Source organism: Microtus ochrogaster, chromosome 10 (assembly GCF_000317375.1).
Source record: "Microtus ochrogaster isolate Prairie Vole_2 chromosome 10, MicOch1.0, whole genome shotgun sequence".
Classification (NCBI taxonomy): Eukaryota; Metazoa; Chordata; class Mammalia; order Rodentia; family Cricetidae; genus Microtus; species Microtus ochrogaster.
Window position 1 is genome coordinate 82411732 of NC_022016.1, and position 16106 is coordinate 82427837.

Consider the following 16106-nt stretch of genomic DNA (forward strand, 5'->3'; position numbering starts at 1 on the left):
GCTGGTCTCGAACTCACAGAGATCCACCTGCCTCTGCCTCCCGAGTGCTGGGATTAAAGGCGTGCGCCACCACCGTCCGGCTTTAGGAATATTTTAAATGTTAGCCCTGCTAAAACCCTGCCCTGGCCAGGGGCCTCTTCTGACCAGAGCCGATCAAACAAAGCTCCACATCCATGTTTCCAGCTGAGCGATTATACAAGTCTTCCTCCTTGGTATCAATAAGCAGTGAACTTCCCCCAACAGGAGGCTGCACACTCTCCACTGAGGTGCTTTCTGCAGTCCTCACAAGGTACAGAGCCTGACTGCTGTTTCTAAATTGCTCCCAACCCTATCAGGAGGAAGGGGGGAGAGGAGATGCGAAGCAGCTATGCAATCCCAGACTTCCCTAACTTCCCATTTGGGTAAGAATTCCATTGTGCAAAATCTGCTTATCTTGATTGGCTCCCTAGTGAAGGCACCTGCCTGGGCTCTCTCTGCAAACAGTAAGTACAAAAAAGCACAACTTCACCTGGGAGTCAAACATAAGCCACAGGCACCAAATGTGGCCGTGTCTGCCTTCTTCAGCACCAAACCCCTTCCACTCTCCTTCTACTGAACTCAAGTCATGGAAAATACATACACATCACAAAGCTAAATCAAACATACCATAAGTCAAAGTATATGAATCTCAATTTTAACACAGATGTCAATGTGTTTAGTCTCACAAAGCTGGAAAGAAAATATCAAAACTGCAAAACGAAGGCTTTGCTCCCTCAGAAGGAGCAGAGAAAACTGAAGTGATGTGACAGTTCCCTTTCTAAAACCCACTCTAAGATGATACAGTTGTCCACAGCCGCCCCTCATGTGTCACCTCACAAGAATTATAATTTGCTGTAGCAAATAGGCTCTCAATCAAAACAAGTTCCACCCACCTTCAAAGCAACCAATAGCTGCCCACCTACCACCCTTCCTAAAACAGCCACACAGATCCACTCTGTGGCCGGCAATCCCTACAAGGCACATGGGCAGTGAGGCAGCCTGCAGGTTTACAAGACAGATAAGTTCTACAAAATGCACTGGGCAAACTCAGGCTAAAATCATACCGAAGAGAAGAGGTAAGGTGAGGGAAGGGGAAGAGGACGGAGACAGAGACTCACAAAGCTTCACATTTCACACATTTGCTTAATTCATCTCCGGGTAGACCCCACGCACAGCTCGGAATTTATGCTTCGCAATGCCACCTCTGCACGGCCAGCTAGCTGGATCAAAGGCTCTGGGACATGCACTATGAATGGCGAGATGATTCATAAACAGGAAGGAGCTCGAGCAGCAAAGCTAATGTCTCCGAGAGGCCAGGGGAAGATCGCCTACCTGCAGGGGCTGAATGGATCATCCATGACTAACAGAGGCTCTGGTGAGTCTAGCTGGATTCCTGTACCTCTAGTTACTGCTAAAACTCTGCCCTTTCCCACTCTAAATACTCAAAATGGAGGCACATGCAGGCTGAGAGACCTCACAGAGCTCTCACTGAGCTTGTGCTATGACCTAAGCCTTCACGCAGAACGCAGAAACTTCCCTCACATTGACAGGACTGAGCATGTGCTGTGACCCTCCCTCATCCACACAGTGTCTCTCCACAACGCAATCAATCTCAACCCTGCTGTTTCCGTAAATAAAGCCCAGCCAACAGACTCCTAAGCTTCTCCCTGCACACCAAGCTAGTGTGCAGGGAAGTGGGGCCTTAGAAAGGGGATTCCAGACAGCCAACACCAGGGAACTCCACAAGCCTCACCAAGGAAAGGCTCCTGTCCACAAGAGACAACAGCAAGTTTTCTTTTGTCTTTTCTGCGCTTAAGTAAATTAGATTTTTAAGTAAATTAGGTTAAGTGACCAGGTTTTCAAGAAAGAACAAAAATGAAAAACCAGATATGAATGATTACACCTGAGATTAAACAGAAACACAGTAGCATACTTAAGCAGAGCAACAGTGCTTATGAGAAGCAACTAAAACATTTCTTTTTAACCAAAAAGGCCAAACGAGCAAGCTGGCCATGTAAGGATGGCCACAGTGGAGACAGATGGCACTAAGGCCAACACATAAAAAATCCTATGCTTAATGCAAAGAGTTTCAAATCTCCAAGTGATAAATTACAACCTTTCCTAAGGTAATTAACACGAGCTTAGTCAGGTCTTTTTTTTGTTTGTTTTTTGTTTTTGAAGACAGGGTTTCGCTGTGGAGCCTGTCCTGGAACTATCTCTGTAGACCAGGCTGGTCTTGAACTCACAGAGATTCGCCTGCCTCTGCCTCCCGAGTGCTGGGATTAAAGGCGTGCGCCACCATTGCCCGGCTCAGTCAGGTCTTGAAGAATGTAATTCTAACAATAAAAACAGCTAGAAGGGGCAAATCAAGGACTTGGGGACTAGGGGGTGTAACCCAACAGTAGGGCACTCAGTCAGCATGAACCATCATGGTGGGGTGACACTCACCCCAACAGAAAGCAAATGCTCATTCTTTTCTCCCCACACCTTAAGACCACCCGCCACAAACACCTCAGCATCCAGATTCCAAATCCTGACTCAGCTCTCTCAGCACTATCCACATAAGTAAATCCGTTAAAAACTCATTCTGAATGATTTCTAAAGCCATGTACACCAGGCTACCTTGCTAGAGCACTACTGAGCACCACAAGCACTCACTCACACTGCCTACAGACCATCTGGTGCTCATCTCCCGCAAACGAGCTGTCTGTCATGTAAGAAAACAGTTGGAACTGGGGCTGTCAGAGAGCTAGGTCGCTGTCCTGGCCTAGAAGTACTTCCTGCCACACTTGCTTACACTAGGATCTGACATTGTTGGTTGTGTCATTTGATCCAGGTTCAGGTTTTCTTACGTGGAGCCTAGCTCTGAATTTACAGGCTTTTTAATAGTTTTATCCAAGCCGGGCGGTGGTGGCGCACGCCTTTAATCCCAGCACTCAGGAGGCAGAGGCAGGCAGATCTCTGAAAGTTCGAAGCCACCCTGGTCTAAAAGAGCTAGTTCCGGGACGGGCACCATCAAAGCTACAGAAAAACCCTGTCTCGAAAAACCAAAAAAAAAAAAAAAAAAAGAAAAAACCAATATCTGAAAATGTTTTCTGGAAAAAAGTTACTGTAATAATCTGATATGGGCCTTGTCCTACTACGTTAAAGGTCTTTTAGCACAAGGAAGACTGTTTCAAACATGATAGCAACCAAGAAAATGCTTATAGTGGTTCATCCCCAAAAATTACAAAAAGATCTTTCATGAGATTAAAGGAAAAAATAAAAAAGAATGTAGCACCTTGTCAAATAAAAGATATAGGCTACTCCTACAATTAGCAAGAAGTTACAAACATCCTAAAATCTTACAAGTCACCTGTAGGGTTAACCATGACTGCCTTCACATGATGGATGCAGAACAGATCCAGGAAATGCATACCTCACCGACAGACACAAAGATAAAGTGGTCACGGGAGACTAGAACCTGGACATGCCAGATACAAATGGAGATAGTCTTTCCCAGGAATAATCTTAACTCAAAGATGAAGCAGTCAATTAAATGTCTATAAGATACAAGATGAAACACATAAGGATACAGAACCATGCTAAGGCCAATCAATCTACTGCAGCTCAACCAAAGACTATGGTGTTTTGGTACAGCAGGTCTAACTGGTTCTGTTTATCAAGATCTCTGAGCTAAAATTGCTTTCCTTTTGAGGGTGGGGATTTTGAGAAAGGGTTCTGTCCTGAAATTTTCTCTGTAGACCTTAGTCTGAGAACTCCACCTGCTTCTGTTTCCCAAGAGCTAGAAATGAAAGCATACACCACCAGCTCCCAGCTGAACTTGATTTATTTTGGGTTTTGTTTTTGTTTTCCAGAAGGGTTTCTCTGTGCAGCTCGAGCTGCCTAGGAACTGGCTCTATAGACCAGGCTGGCCTTGAAGTCACAGAGATCTGCCTGTGTCTGCCTCCTAAGCGCTGGGATTAAGAAGTGTGCGGCCACCATGTAGCATGAAATTTATTTTTTAAGTAGTTAAGAGCTTGAATTAGACTCTTCCTACAAAAGGAAAGCCACAATGATACTATCTTGCAGAGAACACTCACCCACAGAAATAAACTTGGGATGAATCTTGTTCACATACGACCAGTGAATATTCCCTGAGTGCTGGATGTCAGAGACAGTCTCTAAAGCAGAGCTGAAGACTGAGGGTAGGCTGGCTTGAAGTGCTCACTTGTCACACACCCTTCTAATTTGTGTCCTATTTAAACAGAAAGTTTAGCTCTTTAAATGACAAGGGAAAATGGACGGAGTCACATTCCCTTAACTAAGACTCTTAAGGTCAGAAGTTTCTCAGGGCTAGAAACTTCCAATTATAACAAATACACATCCTAGGAGCACCTGAACCAAAACTGCTTGTTCTTTTTACAATAAAATGGGAAAACTTACACAAAGTACACTAAATTAAAAAGTGTAGCTTCAGATCAGTGTAAGTCAAGTGTGATCACAAAATGAATTCTTGTGTCACTGTACATGAATTATTAGGTTTTCAGATCTACATTTAGAGTTGAAAAAGATCATAAATCCAATTACTGTAGAAGGTTTCGTAAAATTAGTATTCTAGATTTTAAAAACAAATGTAAGAAAATGTATGGTAGGGCTGGAGAGATGGCTCAGAGCCTAATAGCACTGGCAGCGCTTCCAGAGGTCCTGAGTTCAATTCCCAGCAACCACCTAGTGGCTCACAACCATCTGCCATGAGATCTGGTGCCCTCTTCTGGCATGGAAGTGTATGTGCAAGAGGAACATTGTATGCAAAATAAATATTTAAAAAAAGAAAAATATATGGTTATTTTCCTTCCAAAACACCAGAGTCTTTGGTTGAGTTGCAGTAGATTGGTCTTAGCCAGGGTTCTTTGTCTTTTTTTACTGTCCCTGTTGTTTAGTTTCAAGCTCCATTCCAGGCTCACTTTCCCTGCTTCCAAACCCAGATGTTTGGCTAGGACCCCACCCCTCAGAAAGCCCACCAACAGTCAGCTCCTTCTCGGAGCTGCTCTAGATGAACCCAGTCATTAGACCTGTCACAGGCTCTCTCTCTCCCCTGCTTCCCAGAGTCACCCAGGAGATGCTTTGCTCTATTTATTAAACCTGGATTTATAAATTCAGCTGAATTTGGCTTATTGCATTGGAGGAACCCCCAAACTGGAGATTTTTCAAAATATTTATCCCTTATTTGTTTCATCTAGTACTTCATATCCATTTAACTGACTGCTTCATCTCCCAGGTAACTGTCTCCTTTTGTATCTGGCATGCTGCCACATTTTCTTTTATTTTTATTTTATTTTATTTTATTTATTTATTTATTTATTTTGGTTTTTCGAGACAGGGTTTCTCTGTGGCTTTGGAGCCTCTCCTGGAACTAGCTCTGTAGACCAAGCTGGTCTCGAACTCACAGAGATCCACCTGCCTCTGCATCCCGAGTGCTGGGATTAAAGGTGTGTGCCACCATCGCCCGGCTTCTTTTATTTTTTTATTAAAGCCTAGAATACTAATTGTTACAAAACCATCTACAATAATTGGATCTATAGCATTTACCAAGAGATCTGCTTCCTCTACAAGGTAAATGCAAGACACCGAAGAGTACTGAACATCAAGCTCCTAATCATACATTTGCCTATGTGGCCAATGGCACAGCAAAGCCAGGATGCTAACAAGGCACAACCTGAGACACCAAGATGAGGACAGGAGGTAGTAAACAGGCACTTGAACAATGATATTTTTAAGAGATCCAGGCAAATAAGCAAGAAAAACACCAAGCACTCAGCAATGACTAATTTGATCAACAGTGGGAAACCACGCAAACCATGTTTAACTGTCTGCTCCAAGATGAAATGAGTCTCCCTCGGGATTCCGTTTTACCTTCTCACATTGGGTTAAACCAACACCCAGACTGTGTAAGGGCTGTGACAGACATTCAAGTTTGCAGTCACATAACTCCCACCCTTAAGCTCCAGGGGCCTCACAGGAATGTTAAACCAATCCCCCCTTTCTATCTTCATCGACTTGATTTACCTCAATGCCTCAGTTGGTCTTAAAAGCCAGTACACAGCACCCAACAGCCACTATTAATGCCCAAGTCACCACAGCCTCATCTTTATAAATTAAAGACAAAACAGAGACGAGTCCGGCAGGAGTATGCAGGGAAAACAATCCTTCCATGCTTTCTTAAACCTAACACACATTTGTGATCAATTAAGCATCTATTGGAACCACACACTCGGCTCTAAACTTCAGACCTGAAGTGATGCTGGGGATAAAACCAGTAGGCCAAGGCAGTGAGCCACACCCTGCTGCTGCAGATGCCTCCAAAGGCTGCCCACTCTCACATAAAAGTTTCAGATATGTTTCAGCTTTTCTGAAATTTTACTTAGAAGCAAACACTGGAGTATTTCTTCACCTCAACTCACCTAACACCTCTCAAGCATTTGAAATACAGCAAACAAAGGGAAACACTGGGTCAAGCACAGATGTGAAGAAACTGGACTGGAAAGTTCCAAAAGCCAAGGGATTCAGGGCCAATGCTACAAAGTGCTGCTCTCAGACCCGTGCTCCATTGTGACAGGAGACTGTCCTCCCACTGTAAGATACCTTCTAAAACAAACTGGGGCCACCAGGTGGCTAGATGTGCCTTGCAAGCATAACATCTTGGATTCAATCCCCAGACCTGGGCAAGGTGGCAGAGAAGGCGGAAGGGTTTTGAGATGTTACTACAAATGAGTACATTTAAAACATAATACAATTATTTGTTGCAAATTTAAAAAGTATGCAACTCGTGTGAGTCTGACAGAAGTAAGTTATACCTAAGCACTCAGCAAACATAGATGTAAATTTAAGTTAATAAACCCATCAGTGGTTAAGGATGTGCACCACTCCTGCAGAAGGGCTCAGGTAGATTCCCAGCACCAATACTGAGCAGCTCAAAAACACCTGTGTGACTCCAACTCCAGGTGATCCAATGCCTCTAGCTTCTTTTTCCCTCCTCCTCCTCCTCCTCCTCCTCCTCCTCCTCTTCCTTCTTCTCTTTTCGAGACAGGGTTTCTCTGTGTCGCTTTGTTGCCTGCCGTGGAGCTAGCTCTTGTAGAATAGGCTGGCCTCGAACTCACAGAAATCCTCCTGCCTCTGCTGGTATTAAAGGTGTACACTACCACCGCCTGGCACCTTTAGCTTCTACTGGCACTAGCAATCACACACACATGCTTACAGAGATCCATACACATATACATTTTTTTTTATTAAAAAAATTGTTTCTTCAAGACAGGGTTTCTCTGTGTATAGCATAGCCCTGGCTGTGCTGGAACTCACTCTATGGACCAGGCTGGCCTCAAACTCTCAGAATTCCACCTGCTCTTAGATTTCATAAAAGAAAACACCTGATACTTATCTCCATAGCAATTCCCTGCAAGTTGTAGAGTCAACAAAGGGTTTTCTTGCACTTTGGAGGCTCTGCTGTTTCCTTGGCCTGCAGAAGGATTGTAACACCATTTTCCAAGTCCGATTATTTATTAAGCTAATAAAGTCTTTCTCAATTTCAGGTCTTAGTTTTTATGTTGGATAACTTTTACATGTGGTGAAAGACAGGTTAGTTTCAGCCTTTTCCATGTGAGATATGTAGACTTGGCAGCACCTCTTATTTCAAGAAGCACTCTTTTCTCCAGTGTCTATGTTCTAGTATCTTTGTTGGAAACCTGGTGGCTGTGGCTGGCCTCTGGGCCAGCACCACCCTGTTGCTCTTCCTATGGCTCTGGGTTATACTTCAAGTCAGGTATTACCGAACCTCCCCCACAATGGCTCTTTCTGCTCAGGGTTGCTTTAGTTACTTAGGATACTTTGTGCTTCCACGTAAGTTTAAAGATTATTTTAGTTCTAACAAAAATGTCAATGAAAGGAGATGAGAGTGACACTATTTCCAGACTGCTGTTAGGAAGACAGCTATTATATAGTATTGATTTTAAAATTTCATAAGCATGGGAGGTCTTTTCTTCTGTCTTCTTTAGTGTTTTTTATTGTACTTTTTTGCATATTTATTTTTATTTGTGTGTTTCTGTGTACACTTGGGTGCCCAGGGAGACCAAAAGAGGATGTCAGATTCCAAGGAGCTAGTTACAGCTAGGTTATAAGCCTCCTGATGCTGGTGCTGAAAACTGAACCCAGGTCCTCTAGAAGAGATTTATGTGTTCTTAAAAGAGCCATTCCTCCAGCCTTGTGCAGTATTTTATTGTTATTTGGGCACTAGGGACTGAACACACAGCCTGCATATGCTAGTCTGTGATTTTTTGTTTGTTTGTTTTGTTTTTCAAGACAGGGTTTCTCTGTGGTTTTGGAGCCTGTCCTGGCACTAGCTCTTGTAGACCAGGCTGGCCTCGAACTCACAGAGATCCGCCTGCCTCTGCCTCCCGAGTGCTGGGATTAAAGGCGTGCGCCACCACCGCCTGGCTTAGTCTGTGATTTTTTTATTTTACATTTTTGAAAAATGTATATGACTTTTCCTACATATGTCTGTGTACCACATGCTAGCTAGTGTCTATAGAGGAGGAGGGTGTCAGATCCCCTGCAACTGAAGTAACAGATGGTCCAGAACCACCATGTTGATGCTGGGAACCAAACTTGGGACCTCTGCAAGAGCAAGTGTTTTAACAGCTGAGCCAGCCCCTGCCTGAACTTTTCTTAAGTTGGCCCTACAAGGGATCTATTCTTGCTAACTTTATGAGTGAAATTTGAGCTTCTCATTTTCAAACATAAGCCATGTACCAAGAATGTATTTGATAGTAATATTTCAAGTCATTGTCCTTCTCCCCATTCTTGGGATTGGTCATAGGGCTTTACGCATGTTATAGAAACATCAACTACATTCCAATCCCTCTTTTTACTTTTAATTTGGAGGGAAGGTCTTATCAAGTTGCCCAGGCTGGTTCTAAATTCACTCTGTAGCATGGAGCAGATGTTGAGCTTGTGATCCTCTTGCCTCAGCCTCCCAAACAGCTGAGATTACATGCCTGAGCCACCAGAACTGGCAGCCTTTTATATTATGAAATGTTTGTTTATATATATGTGCATTATCATGTCTTTTATTACTCAAGAACAGTATGAGAGAATCTCCAGCTTTTGGAATACACCTTATTCAACGTATTCCCTAATAATTCCCAGGACTTCATTGTTACCTGATGTATGTCCCAATTTTCTTTTTTTAAATATTTATTTATTTATTATGTATATAATGTTCTGCCTGTGTATATGCCTGCAGGACAGAAAAGGGCACCAGGCCTCATTACAAATGGTTGTGAGCCACCATGTGGTTGCTGGGAATTGAACTCAGGACCTTTGGAAGAGTAGGCCATCTCTCTAGCCCCCAATGTCCCAATTTTCAACTCCAATGTTTTAATCAAGTTGTTTCTTCTTTTAGTTATTTTCCTAGGGCTTGTCAATCTCTCTGTCCAAGAACCCAGCTCTCTGACTTACTACACTGTTCTTCATTGGTTTCTCCCCTGATCCTAATTATCTTTGTCTACTGGCTTTTGGTTGGTTAGGCTTGTTCTTGCTTTTTTATGACCTTGAAGTGCATCATTAAACCTAATGTTATTCCCAAGATCTCTTCTGTGTTTTTTCAAGCAAGAATAGTTTATTGAGTACATCTGCAAGAGGGCAGGAAGATGGACAATTAGTAGAATGCCATACATAACATACAGCTGTCTCTTGATAGTTTGTGAGGCTTTGTAGCTGAACATGCCTTCATAGAACTGCCTTCATGGCATCCCAGAGATGCAGATAAGTAGTGTTTTCATTATAGTGCTATATTGCTTGTATTTTAATAAACAAATCTTGCCTAAGATCAGAGGCAAAGCTAAAATCACTAGAGGTCAAGTAATGGTGACACACACCATAAATCCCAGGATTTGGGAGACAGAGGCAGATGAGTTCAAGGCTATCCTGGACTATATAAGATCAGTGCAGAAAAGAATCCAGGTGGTGGCAGCTCACAACTTTAACCCCAGTCCTAGGGAGTCACACGCCTTTAATCCTAGCACTAGAGGGAATATAAATGAGAGGAGAGAGAGGATTAGTCTGTGGCCACCCACCCAGCCTTGAGAGGTAAGGCTTCTCTAGTATTTGGTTGCCTTGCTTTTCTGGTTTTAGGGTTGAATATCGATTTCTGTCTCTGGGATTTTATGATTTGTGCTACATGTGCTTCTACGAATTTTTAAATTTCAGCTCTAATTTCACTGACCCACTGTTCATTCATGAGCAGGTATACAGCTTGTGTATGTTTGTTCACATGTATGTACAAACCAGACGACACCAACTCAGATGTTATCCACTTTCTTCCTTCAGAAGGGTCTGTGTAGTCTCGGCTGTCCTGGAACTTTCTCTGTAGACCAGGCTGGCCTAGAACTCGGAGATCTGCCTCCCTCTGCCTCCAGAGTGCTGGGATTAAAGGTTGTATGCTACCACTGCATGGCCAAGAAAGTCCTTTTCTTGACCTCAAACCTGCCAGCTAAACTAGGCTGGATGACCTGTAAGCTCCAACTTCTGCCTCCCTAATGCTGGGATTGTGCAAATACCACAATGCATGGTTTTATTTACATGGGTTCCAAGAACTAAATTTGGATCCTCATGTTTGCAAAGCAAGCATTTTCCTGGCTGAGCCTACAGTTTTTTAATTTCTTTTGTTACTGGTTTTGAGCCTTATTCAGCTATGATTTAATAAAATCCAAGAAACTGCTTCAACAGTTTTTCTTTGTTAGGATTTAAAAAATAATATTAAGATTTTCTTATTTTATTATGTATGTATGTATGTATGTATGTATGTATGTATGTATGTATGTATGTGAATGTTTGACCTGAATGTATGTACATATACTACATGTATGAGACCCGCACAAGATCCTGGGGATGGTGCAATCTGCTAAAGTGAAGATGCAACTCTTGTCAGCCATCTTGTAGGTCCTGGGAATCAAATACAGATCCTCTGCAAGAGCAACAAATACTCTAAACTGTCAAACCATAACTTCAGCTCCTGGAAGGATTTCTTTAATGTGATTTGTTTATGAATATTGTGTGTTTGCAGCTGTCAGACAGAATGGTTTATAAGCATCTGTTAAGGTCCTTTGTTCTGTGGTGTGGTTTTAACGCCAAAGTTTTTTGTTGTTGTTGTTGATTTGGGGAGTTGGAAGAGGGGATCTGGATGACCACATTCCCTGATGACAGTGAACGATTAAAATCACCCATTAGCCAGGTGGTGGGGATGCACACCTTTAATCCCAGCACTTGGGAGACAGAGGCAGGCAGATCTCTGTGAGTTCAAGGCCAGCCTAGTCTACAGAGTGAGTTCCAGGACAGCCAGGACTGTTTTACAGAGAAACCCTGTGTCAAAAACCAAAACACTCACCCATTATAATTTTTCTTTTTAATTTAATAGACAGTGTTCAGTCTACATGAATGCCTACATGCATGCCAGAAGAGGGCACCAGATTTCATTAGAGATGGTTGTGAGCCAACATATGTTTTCTGTGCATTGAACTCGAGACCTCTGGAAGCCAATGCTCTTAACCACTGAGCCATTTCTTCAGTCCCCCGTTACTGAAGCATGATTAATAGACACTCAGAGCAGAAATTTAGGTTCAACCTGAAGATCAGAAAAGCAAAGCAGCCAATCACTGGCTCTTATCTCGACCTCAGTCTGAAATGGCGATCCTGCCTCCAGAATAAGACAGTGTCTATGAGTTGTCTCTCCTGTCTTATATTCCTCTCTAGAGCTGGGATTAAAGGTGTGCACTGCCTGGTTTCTATGGCAAATCAGTGTGGCTACTGGGATTAAAGCCTGGTCTGTGAGGATGACCAAAGGGGCTGTTTTACTCCCTGATCTTCAGGTAAATTTTATTTATTAAAATACAAATGAGGGGCTAGAGAGATGGCTCAGTGGTTAAGAGCACTGGTTGCTCTTCCAGAGATCCTGAGTTCAATTCCCAGCAACCACATGGTGGCTGGCTCACAACCATCTGTAATGAGACCTGGCACCCTCTTCTGGTATGCACACATGGAAGCAGAATGTTGTATACATAATAAATAAATATCTATTAAAAATACATAAATAAATAAAATACAAATGAAATGCCACTATAGCCTTGCCTGTGATAAGCTATGTCAAGCTGAAGTTAAAGTTAACTAGAACTAGGGTCATCTTCCACTTTCAATCTGTGTGCCTTTGCTCGCCATCGAATGTGCCTCTTGTAAGGATTTGTCACTTTGAATTGGTTTAATGAAATGCTGATTGGACAGTGGCCAGGTAGGAAATATAGGCAGGGAGACCAAACTAAGAATTATGAGAAGAGGAAGGGCAGAGTCAGAGAGTCACATGCAAACGCAGAGAAGCAAGATGAGAATGCCACACTTAGAAAAGGTTACCAAGCCGCCAGGTGGTGGTGGCGCACGCCTTTAATTCCCGTGCTTGGAGAAAGAGGCAGGCGAATTTCTGTGAGTTCGAGACCAGCCTGGTCTACAAGAGCTAGTTCCAGGACAGGCTCTAAAGCTACAGAGAAACCCTGTCTCAAAAAACAAACAAACAAAAATCTTTATTGGGGGGCTGGAGGGATGGCTCAGTAGTTAAGAGCACTGCCTGCTCTTCTAAAGGTCCTGAGTTCAATTCCCAGTAATCACATGGTGGCTCACAACCATCTGTATTTAGATCCGGAGCCCTCTTCTGGCCTATAGGCATACATGCAGAGAAAATACTGTACACATAATAAATAAATAAATCTTAAAAAAAAAAAAAGGGTACCAAGCCATGTGGCTAAACACAGATAAGAACTATGGGTTAATTTAAGTGTAAGAGTTAGCTAGTAATAAGCCTGAACTACTGCTTAAGCATTTATTATTATTATTGTTGTTGTTTGTTTTTCAAGACAGGGTTTCTCTGTAGCTTTGGAGCTGGTCCTGGAGCTAGTTCTTGCAGACCAGGCTGGCCTTGAACTCACAGAGATTTGCATGCCTCTGCCTCCGAGTGCTGGAATTAAAGGCATGCACCACCACCGCCTGGCACTGCCTGAGCATTTATAAGTAATATTGAGTCTCTGAGTCATTTATTTGGGAAGGGGCCACTGGGTATTTGGGAACAGGTGGGAGGGACAAGAATCTTCTTATTACAAGTGCTGGTGAAGTATATTTCTTATAACCATACTGCCTTTCATGTATTTTGTGGGATATTTGTACACTGTGTGAAGATACATTGCTGTGACTGGTTTAATAAAGAGACAAATGGCCGATAGCCAGGCAGGAGATCTGGGCAGGGGGAGTAGGAGACAAATCTCGGTGCATGGGAAACACAAAAGCAGGATGGATGGTACATGACAGAACACTGATTAATAGGTTAAGTTGGAAGAGCTTGTTAGGAAGAAGCCTAAGCCTAAGCTACAGGTCAGGATTTCATAATAAATAAGAAGTCTCCATTTCATTATTTGAGAGCTGGCTGGGAGAACAAAAAAGTCTCATTACACATGTAAATAATTATTCTGTCACTCATGAACACCTTATCAAAATGGCTGGAACAGGGTGCTGCTATCCACTTCCCACTACTAATCTCACCAGACCTTTTAGTGAGTGTTCCTGGGATCTCATTAGCCCAAGGAAACTGAATAAAAATAACTAACCTTTCCCAACTAACCTGAATTTACAACTCGTTAAGGAAGGCTTCACAAAGTCTGCATCAAGGAAATGATCTATCAGTAAATTCAAAGCACAGACCCTCCTCTCTACATCCTCACTCCCACACCTTTTCTTCCCTAATAAAAGGGAAAGTATTAAATGCATATAACACTGACTATAAGATTTACATAGGAGTTTGGAGTCACTTTTTGGTATCATAAAAAAATATAGATGTGTAAACGAACAAGCACAGATACATGTAAGTGAGAGAAGGAAAAAAATTCTCAATGGCATAAATGACTGACTTACCTTGTCTCAGGATTGTAGCCTAATATGTAGAAAAATGAATCCACTCGGGCTTTAAACTCTCGAGCAGCAAATATGTCAGAAAAATGGGAGATGTTACACTTCCCTCTGGGGAAAAACAAAAGACAAAAAGTATGTTTAAATTAGTTGCTTTACAAACCAAAAACGCAGTTGGAAGGGGTGGAGGAGAGAGAAGCACATGCCTAAATCCAGAATGTATGAAAAATACATAGGTTCCAACCTTGACTGGAAATGATTTTTGCTTAATGATTGCTTCAGTATATAACTATATCACAATTACCTTTACTTCACACTTCGTGATAAAATAAAAACAAACCATAAATAAGAACTGGGAGTGATGTGGGTATACCCCTCTGTATGGTATTAATGTTTTATAACCATTGGTTAATAAAGAAAATGCTTTGGCCTACAGCAGAACAAAATATAGGTAGGTGGGAAAACTAAACTGAATTCAGGGAGAAAGAAGGCATAGCCAGGCAGATGCCATGTAGCTAAAGAAGGAAAAGACACCAGAACCTTACCAGTAAACCAGAGCCTCATGGCGATACACAGGATCATAGAATTGGGTTAATTTAAGATGTAAGAGCTAGCTAGAAATATGCCTGAGTCGTTGCCCAAACTGTTGTAATTAATATAGTTTTGTGTGATTATTTGGGTCTGGGTGGCTGGGAAATAAAAAAGGACTATCTGAATACATGGGAGTGTGGTATGGTGGCTAGTCAATCACTACAGGTGAGGGAGAGTCAAAACAGTGACTTTTATGCAAACCTAAGCCACCAAATTACATTAGCTCAAGAAACCCCACCCAATACTAACAAAAAAAGATGATCTGGAGGCACACAGCAGGCCCAACTTCCCACTGCACGCATGTGATGTGGGATGTCCTACTGTATATGTGTTGCTTCTATTGGCTAACGAATAAAGCTGTTTCTGTCAATGGCTTAGCAGAGTAAAGCAGGTGGGAAATCCGAATAGAGATCTATAGAGAGAGCAGGTGGAGTCAAAGAGCTGCCATGTAGCTGCTGAAGGAGACAGACACTGCTGGAACCTTTCTGGTAAGCCATAGCCTCGTGGTGATTAACAGAAATGTGTTAATTCAAGATGTAAGATCTAGCTAGAAATATACCTGAGTGGCTAAACAGTGCTGTAATTAATATAGTTTCTGTGTGATTAGTTGGGTCTGTGCGGCCTGGAAACGAAAGAGCAGTCTCCTTCTATATGCTTGTACACACTCTTGGCATACTGTGGTTGCTCAAAAGTAAGGTATTAATTATCTCACAGTGTGTAGTGAAATGAATAAGAAGAGATTTAATATTAAAGAGATCTGCCATCATTTCCATCTGTTTGAAATGTGTGATTTCAGAGTTTTCTAAGGTCCTGTCAACACCATTCCTGAAGCAGTTCTTCATTGTTAACAGGACTGCAAGTACAGGCAGGAAAGCTCCACGTGCAGTCACCCACCACAAAAGGAGGCACCTTAGAAAAATCTCACCTCAGCTGGGGTGGCGGCACACACCTGTATCCCTGGCACTGGGGAACCTGAGCTGAGAGGATTGCAAGCATAAAGTATATAAGAAAAGACATCCTCTGAAAACAGGAGTGGGGTTGTACAGAACTGGTGGTATACTGTGGCTATACAATTAGAAGACAGTGCAGAAAGGTCACATGCTAAGGACAAACAGTGAGGACAGAGCTTTCCCACATCACCTGCATGCAGTATAACAAAAGGGTGGGAATATGAATAAAAAGTGTGACCTAGTAACTGACTTCATAAAATTATCAATAACTAGGAAAGTCTCCCTATACCTGAAGTTTATGTAAAATAAAAGGGAACTCAGGATCGGAGCACGGAATTCACAGTAGCATGTCTGTGGAGAACTGCAGTTAGTTAGCCTTATTTGAGAAAAGAAAAAACAATGCAGGACCTCCAAAGAGAGAGCTTTCTAGCCTAGGTTAAAGTAGAGAAATCTTTGTGAAATGACTTTCTCAGTTTCCATGAGGTGTCCCCTGCCTTCCTGTGAGCTACAGCACAGACATGTTGTGAACCTCATCTTGACTCACAACCTGTGTTTTAAGTGAATGGCTGTGTA

General features: G+C 42.5%; 1 protein-coding gene across 11 annotated transcripts in view; it reads right to left on the reverse strand.

Moving 5' to 3' along the window:
• Rere (arginine-glutamic acid dipeptide repeats) overlaps positions 1-16106 on the reverse strand; it is a 367056-nt gene that overhangs the window by 144728 nt on the left and 206222 nt on the right. For 10 of the 11 annotated variants that reach the window (XM_026782135.1, XM_026782129.1, XM_026782128.1 and 7 more), the window contains exon 7: positions 13999-14103. In XM_026782135.1, coding sequence (XP_026637936.1) covers positions 13999-14103 — 105 coding nt within the window. Of the gene's footprint in view, positions 1-1350; positions 1607-13998; positions 14104-16106 lie in introns of those variants that run through there. The other variant, XM_026782137.1, reaches the window with a different exon arrangement.